General features: G+C 56.2%; 1 protein-coding gene across 16 annotated transcripts in view; it reads right to left on the bottom strand.

Moving 5' to 3' along the window:
• The window catches only part of EHMT1 (euchromatic histone lysine methyltransferase 1), a 115,057-nt gene that overhangs the window by 51,654 nt on the left and 45,292 nt on the right, over positions 1-18,111 (bottom strand). For 13 of the 16 annotated variants that reach the window (XM_039858999.1, XM_039859008.1, XM_039859014.1 and 10 more), the window contains 4 exons: positions 13,594-14,150; positions 7,193-7,373; positions 3,987-4,144; positions 3,653-3,841 (listed from right to left, as the gene is read on the bottom strand). In XM_039858999.1, the coding sequence (XP_039714933.1) occupies positions 3,653-3,841; positions 3,987-4,144; positions 7,193-7,373; positions 13,594-14,150 (1,085 nt within the window). The remainder of the gene's footprint in view (positions 1-3,652; positions 3,842-3,986; positions 4,145-7,192; positions 7,374-13,593; positions 14,151-18,111) is intronic. The other 3 variants (XM_039859001.1, XM_039859010.1, XM_039859011.1) reach the window with 1 other exon arrangement.

Here is an 18,111-nt window from a genome sequence, read left to right as displayed (position 1 = left end):
TGCCGTCACTGCATGTCCTCACTGGCTCCGCGTCTACACAAGACAGACGGTCTCCCATGTTGAGCACTTCTAAGCCCAGCTCATTAACTCGAACACTGTCTCAGCTGGCTTCCCCGGGCGTTCAGGGTGCTTCCACTCTCGGCAGACTCTCCTCCGCGTCTTTCTAGGCATTCGCGTCTCGTCCCGGTTCTCATCCCACGTCGGCCCAGCGAGAACGATGGATGCCGCAGTGTCTGTGCTGGGACAGTCTCTCTCTACTGCTGATGTTCGAAATGCTTTACGGTTTTCATCACTAGGTAGAATTACCTTCTTTGTAGAATTCTGATGTCTTCAGTCAGCTTTATTTAATGTAACTTATCTTCAAATTCTGTTGGGTAGTTTATTTTGAAAAGATTTAGCGATGAAACTACCAATTAGAACAGGCAGATTAACAGCTTAGTTAACTCCAGCTCCTTCTGCAACTCCCACAGCAAAGAATAGGGGCGGCTTCGTAGGGCGTCAGTCGCTTGATAACTGCAGCACGTGACAGCTGCAAAGAACAAGCCGAGAGCGAAAAACCCGAGGAATCTGGGAAGAGAAGGGACAGTGGCAGCGTAACTGGGGTCCGATGCTGAAGAGAGGCTGAAATGCAAGTGAGCGAGGAAGAGATGGCCCAGGTGCACTGAGGCTCAGCAGGGGTGGCCGGCAGGAGACCCTGACCCAACAGGACATGACTCTGGTCACCAGGCCCAGCCACGGCCTCGGGCGAGGAAGCGGGGGCCAGCTCTCCCTTACCAGCGCCCAAACCACGCAGCACCCAACTGCGGGCCACATGACCAGCCCCTGCAACTGGCTTCTGATCCCAATAAGACAAGGACGCGGACACATCGGTGAGAAGGTGGTCACGCTGGGAGGTCGTGTTGGCAACACACAACAGGAGCTCACTTCCTACAAAATGATTTTTAAGAGCACAAACAACTGACCACAAAGACCAATGCTTGGGTCCTAAATAGGCACTTGCAGAACGAGGCATGCAAAAGGGTGCGAACCCCAGACAGTGCAACCTCTCAGAAACGGAGACACGAGTGCGAACTGTGCCGCCGATGCCGAGCCGCTCTCCAAGCAGCGGACAACACCCTCGCGACGCACCTACCGACGCCCGCAGAGACATGTCGCCGGGGACGTGCATGTTCCCAGCATCATCTGCAGGAGCCAGACGCCATCCACTGGCCAACGACCGGGGAAGGCACACGGGAGCTGGGAGGGAGCCACACAGAGGGACGAACGTGGTGGTTCTTGAGCGTCTGGTCTCAAGACCCCTGTACATTCACAGAAACTACCGAGAACCACGAAGAGCTTCCGTGAACGCGTGTCACGCCCATAAATTTACCGTGGTAGAAACCTCAACTGAGAAACGTTCAGGCCGCGACACGAATCGAGTGAGTGAGTTAAAAGGCAACTGATGGCTCGGCATTTTACGACAGAAGTCCTGACCCCACAGACCCCCCAGGAGGTCTCCGGGCCCTGCCCGGACCCCTTTTTAAAAACCAGCCATGCAACAATGGGAACAGACAAACCAGATAAATAAATCCCACAAACATAGACAGAATAAAATAAGACACACTGGAAAGAAGAAACGCACACCGCAGTGTCCCATTTATGCAGAGAACCAGAGAGAAGGTGGCCCTGTGGGGTGACCTGGGGGACACCAGGGTGGCCCGCACTGCTCCAGACGAGACCTCGCATTCTGCTTCAAAAGCTTTGCAATATAATTTATACACCATAAAATTCACCCGTTTTGAGTGTATCTACTTCGTATTTTATCACCGAATTCTGTATGAATCGAATGTTTATACACAAAAAATAAAATCCATGAAGCAGCAGAGAACAGCTTATGTCAAGCCACGCAGAACCGCCAGTGAGAAAGGTCTTTTGGTTGTTGCAATTAGAACACAGCACCCAAGTCACAAAGAAGCGGACTTGTGCTGTGGTTGACACCACAGGCCAGACTGAAGACAAACACAACTTGGGGACCTGAGCACAGCTGACATCGGAGCGACGGACCAGCTGTGCGTCCACACAACGCTGCTGAGATGGCGTCACTGAAGACGCACAACTCTCAAGAAAAATGCGCAAAAGACAGTTAGCAGGTGGCTCCTAAGACAGTGAACACTGGTGGCCAATGAGCACGGGGGATGCTGCTGGCCTGCTCGGAACCTCAGTAAGACAAACTCCAACAGCGCTGAGTGCCAGGGAAGGGGAGGAAAACCGTCCTGTGCAGCGGGGCACAAACTCACGGGCCATCTGGCAATGCCAAAACCCTACATTTTAAATAGAGACCACACATGACCCATGGACACAGCCAACAGGAGTGTGGCACCCAGGCCCCTAAGCTCGCTGTAACCACAGGAAGAGGAGCGTGAAGGGCAGGCGGGGTCGCGCGTCTGCGGCCACAGCGAGACCCTCCTGGGTACAGGAGAGGACGGGCCCCCAGCTCCCCGGGGCGCAGGGTGAGGTGGGATGCGCTGGACATGAGACCGAGTCTGCTGTCAGCAGCATCTGTCACCGAGGGACCCAGGAGACTGTGCATCGCCCCCCTCACACTTCTCTGCGTGGAGAAAAACACTAATAAGTATTTTTAAATAAATAACTTCGAAGTTCCCATTAAATCTTTAAAGTTGGCATTTTCTACCAATTAACTTTTGAATAATTACCTTAAGAACTAGGGGCAACATTTTAAAATTTGCCCCAAAACCTGCTAAAAAGGTAGAACAGGCATTAATTGGCTAAAAAGGAATCTGAAATTCAAGGAACACTCAGATAACCCCAAACTCTAAAAGCTGAAAGAAAATGCTCTGCAGGGGTCAGAGGCTGTCCCCTCAGAGCACAGATCTGACTCAAAGTGTAAAGAGCTCGTTGACAAAGTCACACGTCTTGACCAAGTCACCTCCAGCAGCTCCCCGGAATTTCTCTGTCTGTTAGTTTACGGTTCCTGTCACCCAGAACAGCCAAGCTTAAACATGATGGCGAGTTTTCTCAGAAATTCCGACACGTGCAACATTGAGATCACAACCAGCTACGCCACCTGACTCCCCCGCGTCCCTCCACTCCGACTTGTCCCCGACAGGCCTGAGTCACAAACGCAGCCCAAACATCACCGCACCCCCTCCACGCTCCAGGACACCAGCAGCGCCCAGCCGGCAGGGGCCTTCACACTGCCACCTCCCAGAGCTTGTCCCCTAACGAGGACCCGCTGGGGCCACCCGAGACGACTGCAGGTAACTTGCCAGCAGTTGGCCACGCACTCGCTCCGACCCAGAGGTCAGAGCCGCCCCCGTGTCAGCACCTCACTCACAGAGAGGGGTGCACCTGGTGGGTGCCAGGCCTGAACGAGCCATGGCAATGCAAGCCCAGCAACGAGCAGGCGCCACGGGCACAGCCAGCGTCACCTGACTCCTGTCCACCTAGAGCCTAACGAAGTGCAAAACGGTCACTCCGTGGACGCGCGCGGAAGACAAGCATGTCTCTGATGAAAACAAGCTACCTAAACATTCCGAGCGGTCACTCAAAGCCCAACCCAGGTGACCAGGCACCTGAAGGAGTCCCAGAAGCACCCGACCGCTCACCCTAGAGACCTGTCATTGTCACTGAGCAGAGCACTGGCGTTGCCTACCTGCTGGGTGCGCTCCGTCCCCGGCACGCCCTCTCGAGAAGCCCTGCCGTCCTCCGAGGGGCAGGCTGCGGCCCGCTCGGCCCCCTGGTCCTCGTCCTCGTCCAGCTCCTCTGACTCGTCGTCCTCTGAGTCCATCTCCAGGCTGTCCCCGTTGACGTGCAGGGTGCTGTCGCCCAGCTCCTTCTCGCCCTGGAACATGGGAAGAGCCCAGCGTCAGGAGGGCCAAGGCGCAGGGGGCGGTGCGGGACAGCGGGGCCTCCCACGGGGCCAGCTGCGCGTGCGGCTCCCGTGGCCCAGAGGCCCTGCCGTGCGTGGAGGGGCTGCGCCGCCTCACCTTGGAGCCCACCGTGGAATGCGTGATGCTCTTAAACATCTCCACCACCGTCCTCTGTTTCAGCACTTTGGTCTTTTTCTTGGGAACCAGGCTATAGGTTCCCATTCTTCGCTTTTTCTTCCGAGACACTGCAGCTGCTAAAACAAAAGGCAAGGAAGCTAAAAAAAAAAAGTCAAAAGGGGACAAGAAAAGAAATGCCATTCAAATGCTGTTTAGAGGTAGGTGACGTTCAGAAAATCTCATCAGCGACATCACCAGCACACCGCATGGTGACAGTGTTTCTTACTCGTCATCAACTGCACAGAGAAGGCACAGAATACGTCACAGGCCGTTCGTTCTCGTGACAATAAAAGACGGAGCGCATGCACGCAAACACGACCCGCTGAGCCGGGAGGACACGCGCCCATCAGAAGCAGGCCCCGGAGCCCCCGCCCCAGACAGCAGCTGGTGGGACAGCGAGGGTCACAGCGAAGGGGCCCAGGGTGCCTTCCTGACCAGTGAACCCCACAGTCCCCGGACAGGGCACGCAACGGTGCCCCTGGGGGACAGGGCCCCCGGCGACTGTGCGGCCAAGGACAGTGGGGAGGAGCGCCAGAGCAAGGGACGGAGGGGACCGGCCTTCCCAGGTGAGGCTTGCTACAGTACTCACGTCGGCGCTCTGCTGCCGGGAGCAGCCCGCACCCAGCCCCGCAGAGCGCAGACACAGGAAGCAGGAGGACCACCAGGGTGCGCGTGGGACCCTCAGGACAGTCACCGTGGGGTACCCCAACATGCTCGCCAGCGGTGGCTCTGAGCTCTAACTAGTCACAAGGAAACACGTTCTGCCGCGCACGCGTGAGGCCAGGTGCCCGGGCAGCCAGGTGCAGGTGTGCCCAGCATGGGGCCTGAGCCCCTATCACAAGAGGGGGCAGCGAGCTCTGCAGCCCGCGCAGCCAGGAAGGCACAGACCTTCTGGGGGTGCCACTGCATGGAACTGCAGCCCTAACCTTGCGAGGCAACGCCCCGAACCAGCGCCCACTGCAGGGCAGGCACACTACTGGGCAGAGAATGGGGTGGGGTCTGCAGAGTAAGGCCGTCGAGGCTGGCCCCATTCCCCTGTGTGCGAACACTGTCGCAAAGGGACGTGTCCACAGGGGCCACGCCAAGTGGACGACACCATCTGCTGTCCTGGGCAGGCACAGAAAAGGTGACTTCTATGCATTCCCTGGAGATGCCAACACCACGAGCCACGGGGGCTGGGGGAGCAGCTGGAGTAAACTACGTCGGCTAACTGCGGGAGGTGCATCTAGGGCTGGAGGCCAGTCCTAACCCACAGCTAACTGCCCCATTCCCACGACCCAGAGGAAGCGGGCAGAGAAGCAGGCTGCGGGAGGACTGGCTGTGGCAAACGGCTGGCCCCAGTGAGCACTGCTTTCTAGAAAATTCAGATTAAAAAGATGATGAAATAATAAAGCCAAAATAATAAAGGAAAACTCTTAACACTTTAAATACCGACTCTGACGTGACCTGCCAGCTCTCACAAACGTGGGCGTAATTCTGCAGTTTTGCAACGTGCCAGACTTAACTGCTTGAAACACGTGATATGGGTCAAAATGGCCAAAGAGCAGAGCGGGGCAGGGCGCGCAGATCCGGCTTCCCAGCTGCCCCGCTCCGCCACACAGAACGGGCCCTGGGCAGGCGGCCACTTCCGGGACCAGACCAGGAAGGACAAGACGGCCGGCACCACCTGTTCCTGCCAGACAGTCCCGACAAAGCCAGGGGGCCACGCCGGAGAACGTGGGAGCCAGCCTGCGGGGCGAGCCTGGGACAAGGGGCGAGTGCCCCCGGACTGGAGTAAGGGCCACTGGCCACGCCTGGGAGTAGACAGATGGGGTGCGGGGTGGGGAGGCAAAGAGCGAGCTCCTGGCCGGTCGAAAACCCTCTAACAGATGGGTGATGGGGCCAGAGCCCTGGGCGATAGGTCTGGGCAGGTGTCCTCAAGAACTAAAACCACCAGGCGGGACGTGAGGGGACACAGGGCGTGTACAGAGCCTCCAGTCTCTCCTCCCGAGATCACACTGACCACCTTCCGGCGAACAGAGCTGTATGACCAAAGGACTTTCAGACCGGCCTGGCCGTGGGCAGGACAAACGGCCACCACGCACCCCTGAGGAAACAGGACACATGGCCCTCGAGGACGTTCTATAACCTGAGCCTGACCCAGCGAAGCAGCACTAGCCCCACGAGAAACGTTCCAGGAAAAGGAGACAGACAAGACACCGCTGAGCGACTGCTGGACCCTCAGCAGCACCCGGGACCCGAGAGCCGAGAGCCGAGACCCGACATGCCTCCCTACGCCAGGGAGGGCATTAATGGGGCACAGAGAGGGGGCTGGATCTCCAAGATGAGCGCCGACCGTGGTGACCACGGCAGCTCCCGGGGACGGCGTCCTCACTCTCAGGCCCGACACCATTTTAGGAGACGACAGGGAAGCGCTCCGAGGTTAAAGGGCCCGACGTCTGCAACCCACGTTCCCGGTGCGGAAACACGTCGCGTGGGGGGAGCACACAGGTGGGCAGCACGGGCGTGGCATGGGGGCCGCCGCTGCCGCCACAAGTTACTGAGAAGTCAAAGGTGTTAATCGTCCGAAGGCGGCTCTGTCACCTGGTGCCACTCCCCAGTCCAGCCTCCCGGGGACACGCCCCACATGCCCGGCGCCCACTGACCTCAGTCAGGTCTGAGAGTGTGCCGGACACGCAGGGAGGCCTCACGTGCTCACCCCGCATCCACCTGGGGCCACTCACGCAGCCCCGCCTCCTGCAAAAGGCCCCAACACAGGCCAAGTTTGTCCTCTCCCCGACTACCGCCAACAGAGCTCAGGGAGCGAGGTCTGCGCGTGGGAAAGGGGCTGACGACAGGAGACCCAAGCCGCCGCTGTCCACACCTCCGCCCTCCAGTACCCCACAGAATGGTGCCTCCCACGGCACACTCTTTACTAACCGGGGGAGCTGCCAGACTCCCCGCTCCCCCGAGCCAGAGCAAGGCACGGGGCTTCAGCAATGAAAACTCTTCTCAACACTGACGACGGGAGACGGGGCAGGCGGGGACTGGGGTGGGGGCTGCCACGCAGAGGCCGGGCGGCCCCTCACCCAGAGCACACGGCCGTGCGAGGGGCAGGCTCGTGACCCCCACCCAGACAGCACAGCCAGGAGCTGGGCCCCGCTTACCTGTCTGGGACTTTGTGGTGGCCACGTAGCACTGGTTTTGAGGTAGCGACTGGTGCAGGGCTGGGAAGGGGGGTAAGAGCGGCTGTCGTCCAAACTCAGAAACGCTTTTGCCCATCTCCTCTTTTGGTTCCTCGCGCTCACGACCTTCTCGAACTTCCCTGGGATCCTTACTGGCTGTGTGCTTCAGAACAAAGACAAGCATAACTATAATCAACACGAGCAGGCGGCCACCGAGACCACGTGCCCAAGCACAGCTCCTCTCCCCACAGGCGCCCTCGTCCGAGGCGAGACACTGAGTGGCGAAGCCGCCCCGGCTCCGGGGCATCCGGTCAGTGCCGTGAGGCAGGAACGGCGCGCACATCTTCAGAGGAACAGAAACAGAAGCGGCGGCAGCAGCTGCACACGGCAGAGCCGCAGGCATCTCCTACCCAGCCCTGTGCGGAGGAAGCGTGCCAACCCCTGATTTGGGTAATAAACTAATACATTACCCAGCTGAAAACACCCAACATGGCAGCCTCAGAAACTCTCCAGAAGTGCCTGTGTGGGGTTTATCACAGCCACGTGGTGCGACATCCCCAATTGTGTAAATGCCACAACAGATAATCACACTACATTTTAAAAACTGTCTTTTGCCGGTCTTCTAAATCTGTCTCCATTCTCAGCCTCCTGAGACTCCAGTGGCCAGTGACACCAACATCCAGCCGCTGGCCCAGCCGTCATCCCAGACGGCCCACCACCGAGAACCCTGAAGTCACCCACAGCGCAAAAGTCGTCTGATCTCAGATCCAACTCGACTTAATGAAATTTATCATGCACACAGTAGGTGCAATAAACAGTAAAGAAATGAGCACCCTTCAATACACGGTGCTGGGCAGAGTGGACTCCTACACGCGAAAGAACAGAGCTGGACCCTTCCTTACCTTACACGAGATACGAAGTTAACTCAAAGTGGATCCAAGACCTAAAACTACAAAACTCATAGAAGAAAACATTTGGGACAAGCTTCGTGACATTGGACTTGGCAGTAATTTCCTGGATATGAAACCAAAAGCACAGACAACAAAAGAAAAAAATAAATTGAACTTTTAAACATTTCTGTGTATCACAGGACACAATCGACAGACTAAAAAGGCAACCCGAGGAATGGGAGAACATGTCTGCAGATTCCGCCTCTGAAAACAGCTTCACATCCAGGATACACACAAAATCCTACGACTCTACAACAAAACAACCCGATTAAAAATTGGGCAAAGCACCTGAATAGGTATTTCTCCAAAGACATACAAATGGCCAACGAGCACATGAAACATGCTCAACGCCACCAGTCACTAGTCAAAATGCCCATCGAACCCGCGATGAGATAGGACCTCACACCCACTAAAATGGCTACTTCCAAAAAACCCCAGATAATTGTCAATCACACGTACCTCGATTTGGGGGGAAAAAAAGTGTTGGTGAAGATGTGGAGAAAAGGGAGCCCTCGTGCACAGCGGGTGGGGACGTACCACGGCGCAGCCGCGACAGAGACCGATGCGGCGGGTCCTCAAAAAGCTAAACGTGGAGCCACCACCTGGCAGCCCTGTTACCGGGGCCACCCCGCGGGGACGAGAGCGGGATCTCCCGGCGAGGCCGGCACGCCCGTGTACACGGCGGCATCGCTCCCAGCAGCCGAGGGGCAGGAGCCACCGTAGGGTCCACCCAGAGGACAGGATCCACCAGACGGGGCCCAGCCACACGGTTAACTGTCACTTAGCCTTGAAAGGAAGGAAGTTCCGACACCGGCCACGGCGTGGATGGACCTGGAGGACATGGTGCTCAGTGAAGCGAGCCAGTCACAGAAGGACACGTCCTGTGGGACCCCACTCACGGGAGGTCCCCAGAGGGATCCACAGAGACAGGAAGTAGACGGTAGGGCCAGGGCTGGGAGAGGGGCTAGGAGTGAGTTTAATGGAGACAAAGTTTCCGATTAGGAAGATTAGAAAGTCCTGGAGGTGATGGTGGTGACAGCCGCATGCACACAGTGTGACTGTGCCTGATGCCACCCAGCTGTGCACTGACACCTGCTTAAGATGATCAATTTTATGTCAAGTGTATTTTACTGTAATTTGAAAAAAACAGCATCCATCTGCTGGAGTCGCCATCAGGGACGAGGCCCAGGCTGGACGCAAGAACTTGCGGCCACACCTCTGTGCAATTCTTCATCGCTTCCCTGTGGGGACCTCCTCGCAGGCTCACTGACCATGCCCGTCGTCAGGACAGGTGGGTCCAGCGGCTTTGAACGCCACCCCCGCCACCGGCCCTCGCTCCCAGCACAGCCCGTTCTGTGAACGCCACAGAGGACGCTCCGGCGGCACAGAGGGCACTGCAGTGGAGCGCGGCGTGGGAAAGGCTTCGTGCCGGGTGTGGCTCAGCGTGCTTGGAGACAGTAACCAGACGCTGCTCCTTTACGTCCCCTGCAAACCGCGGTGGCTCCCCTCAGCGGGCACGTGTAGACAAATGCAAAATCCGAGCCCAAAGCGGCCATGACGAGGAGCGAAAGTAGAAGCTGGGTGGAAACAGCCACACGAGGCTGATGGTCGCATAGGAACGAAACACCCATCCTTTGATTCAGGATGTTACGAGAACTGAACTTGGGTGCAGAACCTACGTTTCATTAGGGCTTTCGGATCTGACGAAGGAAGAAGGTGAAGGAGACGACCTCTGGCTCCCACAGAGGCAGAGTGGCTGGCCTTGGACTTCCAATGGTCACCCGAGGCTTTGATGGGTCCCGGGCACCCCACCCAGGGAGGACCTGATGCACATACTTCACGGCTGCAGAGAGAGACACCCCCGTCACCACCCGTGAGCAGGTCTGGTCCTCGTGCACGCCCCGCCCTGGCTACAGTCAGGCCTGGCGGGAGCCCAGCCCGCGTCCACACGCGTGAGTCCTCGCAGCCCGCACCGCGCCTCCTTCCGGGCAGTTCCGGGCACACGTGAGCCTGGATTTGCGCTCACCGCATAAAGAGCTGCCTCCTTCCTGACCGGGCGCCAAGGAGGCCCCGTCGCTTCCCTAAAACCTGGACAATGCCAGAGTGGTGTGCGGGGACAGGGATGCAGGGGAGAAAGCCACAGGCCACCGTGCCCACGCCTCCCGGAGCGTGCACTGTTCAGTCAAGGAGACGAGGCTGCGACACAGCCCACGGGAACAAGCATCTCAACGCAGAGAAGAAGGTTCCCTTCCAGAAGCTTCCGCCTTCTCTGCCCAAACAGTGGATGAGCCTGGCCCAGTGCTGGTGCTTTCAGACGGGACCAACGCCGGTCCAGGGGAGCGAGCCGCCTCTGCTCCGCCATGAAGACAAATGTGTCTCCACACTCTCCCTGAGAAAATGTGTTTGCTGCCAGGAGCCTGCAGCACCCACTTCATCATTCCAATGGTTTTAAACCTGGTTCTTGACAAAGCTCGGTTTCCTAAGAAAACCCCACAGGACGAAACTGCGTTTGGGGGTCAGGGAACCCGAGGGCGAGAGAGACCAGGTGTGAAGCTGCATCCTGGAAACAAGGAGGACACCGCATCCCGGCTGGCCTTTTCCCGAACATCGCTTCCTCCCTGTCCCCACGGGGTCCCCAGGGGGCAGACAGTTTACAGGGACACCTCAGCCTTCAGGAAGCCGTTCTTAAACCTTCCCGCCCTCTTCCCTACAAACAACCAGCCTGAGACTGACCGCAGAGGAATTTCCAACAAAACGACACGTGCTGCAGGAGGGCGCAAGCTGCCGACACTCATACTATCTCAATTCAGATCACGGCAAACACAGAGAAGCCTTATGGTCAGAGTCGTTTCTTGAAATTAATTTCAAATTGCTTCTTTATCCCTAGAATAACATAATAGAGTAACAAAGATCCTCAAGAATAAAAACATATTAGAATAAAATCCTAGAAGAGGGAATGGAATAAAAGCATAATTTCAAGGAGACAAATAATATAAAATTTCTCACATGCATTTTAAAACTGATGATGGTGGGCAAGAAAAATGAACTTCGTTCTAAACCTCACATCTAATACAAAAACCAACTCAAAACGGAATGATATATTTAAAGTTCACACAAAAGTAAAAACAATCTTTAACAAAAAAAGAAATGTCAGGATCTAGGACTACATGAAGAGTTCTTAGAAATGACACCAAAAGCACTAGCTATAAAAGAAAAAATTGTGATTTACTGCACTTCATCGAAATGAAGAGTTTTTACTCTGTGCACGACGCTGCTGAGAGGCTGAGGAGAAGCTCCAGACGCGGTGAAGACGTCTGCAAACCGGGCCTGACGGGGGGCTCGCACCCCAAGTCGCAGCCGCGCTCCCAAGACATGTGCTATAAAAACGGGCAGAAGGTACAAAAGACATATCGCCAAGACGCAGACGGCAAGTAAGCAGTAAAAAAACGTTCAACGCCCTCGGTGAACGGGGTGGGGGTTCAAATGGAACCACGAGGTGTCCCAGCAAACGCTGCTGCGACTGCGCCGGGGGCTGCCCGCTAGCCTCACACTGAGCGTCCAGTCACGTGGCCCTGCGCCCGCACTGCCTGGCGCTAAGCGTGTGTCTCAAGGAGAGTGTGTCCGTGAATGTCCAGAGCAGCTTTAACATGACAGCCACAAGCCGGGACCTCCCAGACACCCTCCAAAGCGTGGGCGAGCGCTTGGGCTCTGGGCCACACTCACTGACAGAGTCCTCGGCGTAAAAGGGGACGGGCCGCCGATAACTTAATTGGTCTCGGGGACACTGCGCTAGGCTGGAGCCACTCTGGAAAGGCTGCAGCTCTGGAACTCCACCTTGCCAAATGCTTGAAGTGAGATGGGATGGCGACAGGGCCGGGGGACGGGGACGGCATGGGAGCCCGGCGGGCCAGGTGGTCACACGAATCCACGCTGCGCTCTTGCCATTCGGAATGTTCCTGGGGTCTCTGTTCTCCTTCTCGGGCTCCCTGCGGACCCGCACTTACTCAGAAGCCGTGGGGATGGGTGCGTACAGGGGACAGTGACGAGTGGAGGCAAGGCCGGCACCGGGGGCATAGTCGGTCCGGCCCTGGCTACCCCGGAAACACAAACCATGGGTGCTGTGGGGACTTCGGGTGGCATCGCCCAGGCAGCAGGCAGCAGTGCAGCCCTGGCTCCAATACGAGCTCACAGGGACAAAGATGTGCATACTTTGGGAACAATCACCCCGAGGGGCCACGTCCAACAGAAGCCGCTGGAGGGCCAGCAGATGTCACGAGGAGCGTGAAAGAACTGTGACCGATGTCTTTGGAAGGGTGAGACAAAACGCAACTAAGAAGATAGAGTGTTCTTCACTGCAAGAACTAACTGGGGACGCTGGGCATGAAAAAAATAGTTGTCAAAATGAAAATTATCTAAAAGGGGTCAAATACGCGATGACAGAAATCTAACTACGGGCGGTGAACACACGATGCAATACATGCCTTACTGTTTAACCGTACACCTGAAACTTACTGGATTTCGTTAACCAATGTCACCATAATAAAAATAAATAATTTTTTTAAAATAAATTAAAAAAAAAATCGAAATTATCAACACATGGAATGACCAGCAAAAACGACAAGTGCAGAAGAGCGAGTGAGAAGGCTGGGCACAGGCGGAGCGGCTCCCAGGCCACGGGAAGCACGGCCGTCCAGGCGCCTTCCTGGAGCTGAAGACAGACGCACAGGCAGAGCCACGGGGCCCGGGTGATGGCTGCAAGGAGGGGGCCGCAGGCGACCTCCTAACTATGGACAATGGGCAGCAAGACGCTCACTGCAATGCCAGGCACAAAAATCCCAAGGGAACACGACCACATGCCTGGATCCGCCCCACGCCCAACCAGCACGAACCAGGAGAGCAGTGCGACCCGACCTGCAGATGCTCAGGGGATGGCATCCTACGCAGGCCTGGGGACAGCCGCGACCCACAGGATCAGCAGACATCAGGAAAGTGCTGCCCGTTCTCAGCGCCGCACCCGGAGCCAGGTGGCTTGGTGCAAGGACAGAGCCTGGCTCTGTCCTCTGTGCAGTCCCTGCCCCCCCCCTTCCGTGTCACCATGGCCTGACCCACGCTGTGTACTTATCTCCCAGTGAGGAGGGGGCGTGCAGGGCCGGGAGCAGTGGTCGCTGAGGCAGCCTCACTCAGCGGGCAGTGGGCACCTGGGGACCGAGGGCAGGTCGAGACGGGCCCCCACCGTGCCGTTTGCGCGGGGACTGTTAGCAGATCACCTAGCCTCTCACAGCCCACAGGTGACCACCGGTCAGGTGACCACTGCTATCTACCAACTCTTCTCCTTAACGCACAGACGTCCATCTGCCATCACTACGACAAGAGAGGACAGAGGAGACCACAAGCCAGACGCGACAGCAGCCCGTCCCGACGGAGGCGCATTACCAGGCCCAGGACGGGCTTCGGCATGGTCTTCCGTGCCCTGTGAACCTTGACATCGGTGCCCGGCACCGCGGGCTTCCTGTCCTCCGTGTCCTTACTCCCCTCCCCGGGCTTGGCGGGCACCGCGGCGGGCATCTGAGAGAAGGCGCTGGGAGTCCTCCCTCTGCCGGCGGGCCCAGGAAGGGTCTTCGCAGCATGGCCGGGGAGAGAAGAGGCCAAAGTGCTGGTGACGCGCGGAGGCTGCTCCGGCAGGGCTGGCTGGCTCAGGAAGTAGCCGTTGCTGCCGACGACGGCGGTCTGCGTGAGGTCATCAGCCGCGACGTGGTTCTGCTTCGCCGCTTCCGCGTCTCGTTCTGAAAGCCCGTTTTCCGCTATCCGGGCTAGTTTATTGGGACCTTCCTGGGGGCTGGCTTTCGCGTTTTCCTGAGTGAGCTCCCCTGCGCTCAGATGCCTGCCGGCGTCGCTCCTGTCACAGGCCCCGTTGGTTTCCCTGTCGGCGGCCACGGAGGCTTCTCCTCCCGGCTTCTCCGCCGAGCCCTCATCTGCGGCCATGGAGACCTCTGTGGACAGAGAGGAGACACGTCAGTGGCTGCTACCTGCCCTGTCGGGCACCTCAACTCAACGGCTACGACTTCACCAACGGTTCACATAAGACTGTCTCAGGAAAAGTCACTTTATTTCACACACAAACATTTAAGTTCACACAGATTAAACACAACATATCTTAGACATTAATGCTGAGAGCTGGTTGGTTAAGTCTGGGAAAGACCAACTCCTCAAAAGGGGAGCCTGCCCTGAGCCCAAACGTGTCACCGCACAGTCCTGCTGCAAGGGATACGCCAAGATCAGAGCACAAAACAAACTCCTCTCAAGATTTCAAACCGTGTGACATGGTGCAGGTCTGTACGGCCACCAGAAATAAACAGACCACTGCGAAATAACCGAGCATGACTTAGAGGCGGAAAACACGCTTTCAGAAGTAGCTTACAGAAACCGGCTTAAAGAAATGGGTAACGAACCCAGAAAACAGGCTGTGCATCGTTCTATCAGCCGGAGCCGTTAGAAAGCCTTGGTCTAGGAGCGTATCCTCTGTGCAAGCTCAGGCTCCTACACAACTCCGCAGACCTTGTCTGGGACCCGTCATAAACAAACACATTTGACATCGAAAGATGCACAAACATAGCCAACCTCGCTGACCAGAGCAGACACCACGATGACATCGCTGGATGCAGAAAGCTCCGTGACCGCCACTCACCATCGCTATCGTCTACAGGATTCGCCTAACGAGCTTCATTAGGCATCGTATCTATTGTCCCTCCACCCCTAGAACGCGAGGTCGACGAGGGCAGGGTTTGTCTGTCTGTTCACTGCTATGCCCTGACCACAGAAGCAGGCCTGGCACAGAATAGGACACAATAAATACTTTTCAAATGAATAAACAGCTATTAATTTTTTTAAAACGCTTACCAAAAAAAGAATAGGTGGAAACTTAACTTGAAAGTGATAAACCACAATCTGCAGCAAACATATGCTCGTTCAGAATTACGCAGCGAATTCCACTAAGATCAGAAATAACCAAAGGACGTCCCTCAACACCACAAGTGTTAACACGAAAACGGAAGAACTGGTGACTCAAGGAAGAGAAAGCGATGAGGTTCGCGGGGTCGAGACGGAGGGGTTCGACGCGGGACCGTCCTGCTCCACGCCGTGGCGCAGCCAGTCACGCTTAAAGGCAGAATCGACTCGTAATGAAGACAGACGAGTGCAGCCACACGGCTGAATTGAAAACCAAGTTACGAAACTCAAGAGCGTTCTTCCAGCCCAGCATTAACGAGAACGTACACGAGGAAAGAACAAGGTGCCACTCGCAAAAGCAGGCGAAACCGTGAGGGATATAGATTTTAACCAAGACTGCTGAAGGCCTCTGTGGGAAAAAGAACTCAGTTAAAGCACTGCACGATCTTCAACGGATGACAGAAACGCCACGATGTCAAGTCATCTCAAATTTAATCTACAGACTCAATGACATCCCGTCAAAACTCCAATCAGCACACGGAGAATGCACGAACTTGTTCTGAAAAGGCAGGGAAGGGAACGTTCACAGGCGACACAGGACCATGAGGAAGGGCGGCGACGGCAGGGCAGATGGGCTCACGGCTGCAGAGGGGACCCATGGCCTCTCCCGACAGCACCCGCGGGGGGACCACAGACGCCAGCTACGGCCGCAGCTCCGGTGGGCCCAGCCCGGACCTGCCACTTCCGATCTCCTAAGGCGGATTCCACACGTCTAGGCCTCAGTGACACCACTGCTGAGTCACCTGCACACTTAAGCTTGAGAAACTTGATCCTAGACAGTCTGAAAACCTCGAAGGGAACAAGGGAACACACAGAAAAACATCTGTGGCCTGGAAACAGGGGAAACGTTTGTTGCACACCAGAAGCACAAGTCACAAGGGTACTAAGAAAAAGATCAAGCTGACTACATGGTGTGAAGTGACAAAACAGACATTTGGTCTCTAACACGGGCTGCTGACACACAGCCCCTTAAATTCCTCAGGCCTTCCTGGGTGATAGGGGTGTCCTTTGTTCTAACGAGGTGACTCTGGTGGCTCCTGGATGGGGCTGTCATCAGGAAGAAGGAGCCATGGTCAGAGGCTTGGAGCCCTCAGCCCCACCCGCTCCCATGCCCTGGAGCGACAAGGGCCGTGGAACCCCTGACCACAGGCTCGGGGGCGCCCAGGTAGGTGAGCGTGTCTCCCGAGAGGGCACGGAAGCCCCACCCCCTCCCCACGTCCGGCCCTGTGCACCTCTTCCCGCGGGCTGTCGCTGAGGTGTGTCCAGCATGATACATGGGGACAGTGCCAAAAGTGTTTCCCCGAGCTCCGTGAGTGTCCCAGCAAATGACCCAACCCGAAGAGCGTCGCGGGAACCTCCGATGTGTAGCCAGTCTGTCAGAAGTCGTGGGTCCCCGCTGGGCCCTCTACTGTGACTGCCGTCTGAGGGGGACAGTGCCGCAGGGCTGAGCCCTTGACATGCGGGGTCTGACGCCTCTGCAGGGAGACAGTGTCGAAAGGAGCGGCATTGTGGGCAATGCGGGAACTGACCGGGCGCGGAGAAGCGGACCGCGCAGGGCGTGGGTGAAGGCCCACACGGCTGGTGGCAGCGGCGGCCTGGGGGCGCGGAGACAGTTCTCGCAGCCGGGAACCGCGGCTGTCGGCCACCACTGCCATCCCCATTCTGAAGTCCTGGTCAGCGCAACTGATCGAGCGAAAGGAGCCGAGGGCACATGGGCAGGACAGCGAGTCACGGTGGACATGGTCCTGTCCAGAGACGGTCAGGGCGACCGGTGAGGCTGCGAGGCCAATGACTGAGTTTGGAAAGGTGATCAATGAGAATCAATCTGATATCGACCTCGCCAATCATATATAAAATTAACTCCAAACGAAAAAGAAACGTAAACGGAAAACGCAAAACGAGGACGTGTCAGAAAAAGTACAAAGTATCTTTGGCATCTGAGACTCGACACATGTCTCACCCTCCACGCCGTAAGCCAAAAATCCCCACAGAGTTACAGGGACAAAGGGAGCCCATGTAGCAACAGGAGTGAAGGCAGAGGGAGGAAGTGAGGCAAGAAGTGAGGCTGCAGAGGCAATTGAAGCCAGGCCAAAGGGCAGGGAGATGCAAAGGTACAAGGAGACAAGAGAACCCGTGTGTGAAAGTGCTATGCTTTCTGACTTGGCAGAGGCCGCTGTAATGACTGTGCACACAAACAAGTCATGCTGAGGAACCTCAGTGTGAACGATAAACTGCACTGACGTCACCATCCCGGCTTTGAGACTGTGCGAAGGTGTCGCATGATTTCACCACCCGGGTTAACTGGGTAAAGGGCAGGTACACAGGATCTCTGTGTATTAGTGCTCGTAACTGCATTCGAACCTATGATGATCTCAAAATAAAGATCAATTACAAAAGATAAATTGCAAATCTACAAACTAGTAATAAACAATAGGAAGGTAAAATTCTGAACACACCACTTACAAGAGCGTAAGAAAATACAAATTAATCATGGTGTGAGACCTGTACCTGGAAAATGGAAACTATAATGTGGCTGAGAGAACCAAACGAAGGGCGAGGTGTGGCTTGTTCCCAGGCCCGAGGCTCGGCGTGAGTGGTACATGTGAGTCGAGCAGCTGGAGTCTCACGAGGTCTGAGAAGAATGGCTCTCTGTGATGGCTGATCCATGGAGACCCCAGGTGACCCACACCGTAGGGCTGGGGCTCAACTCTGCCTGGGTCAAATTCTTTACAAAACAATAAACCAAGCTCTGACTGCAGACTGCCCCATTACAGCGCTAAAATTGCTACAAACAGGCCGAGAAGGCGCCAAATTTGTCTACGAGTTAATTAACCAAGTATCCTAGACAAGCCTAACAATTTATTGGGGAAAAAGAGATAACTCCAATAACACCTTCAATCCACCAACAATACTATTCAAAATATCTACTCCAAAATAATGAGATAT

The sequence above is a fragment of the Pteropus medius genome, unplaced genomic scaffold, assembly GCF_902729225.1.
Source record: "Pteropus medius unplaced genomic scaffold, Ma_sr-lr_union100, whole genome shotgun sequence".
NCBI lineage: Eukaryota > Metazoa > Chordata > Mammalia > Chiroptera > Pteropodidae > Pteropus > Pteropus medius.
Note: the sequence above shows the minus strand (reverse complement) of the source record. Positions and strands in the feature narration are given on the sequence as shown.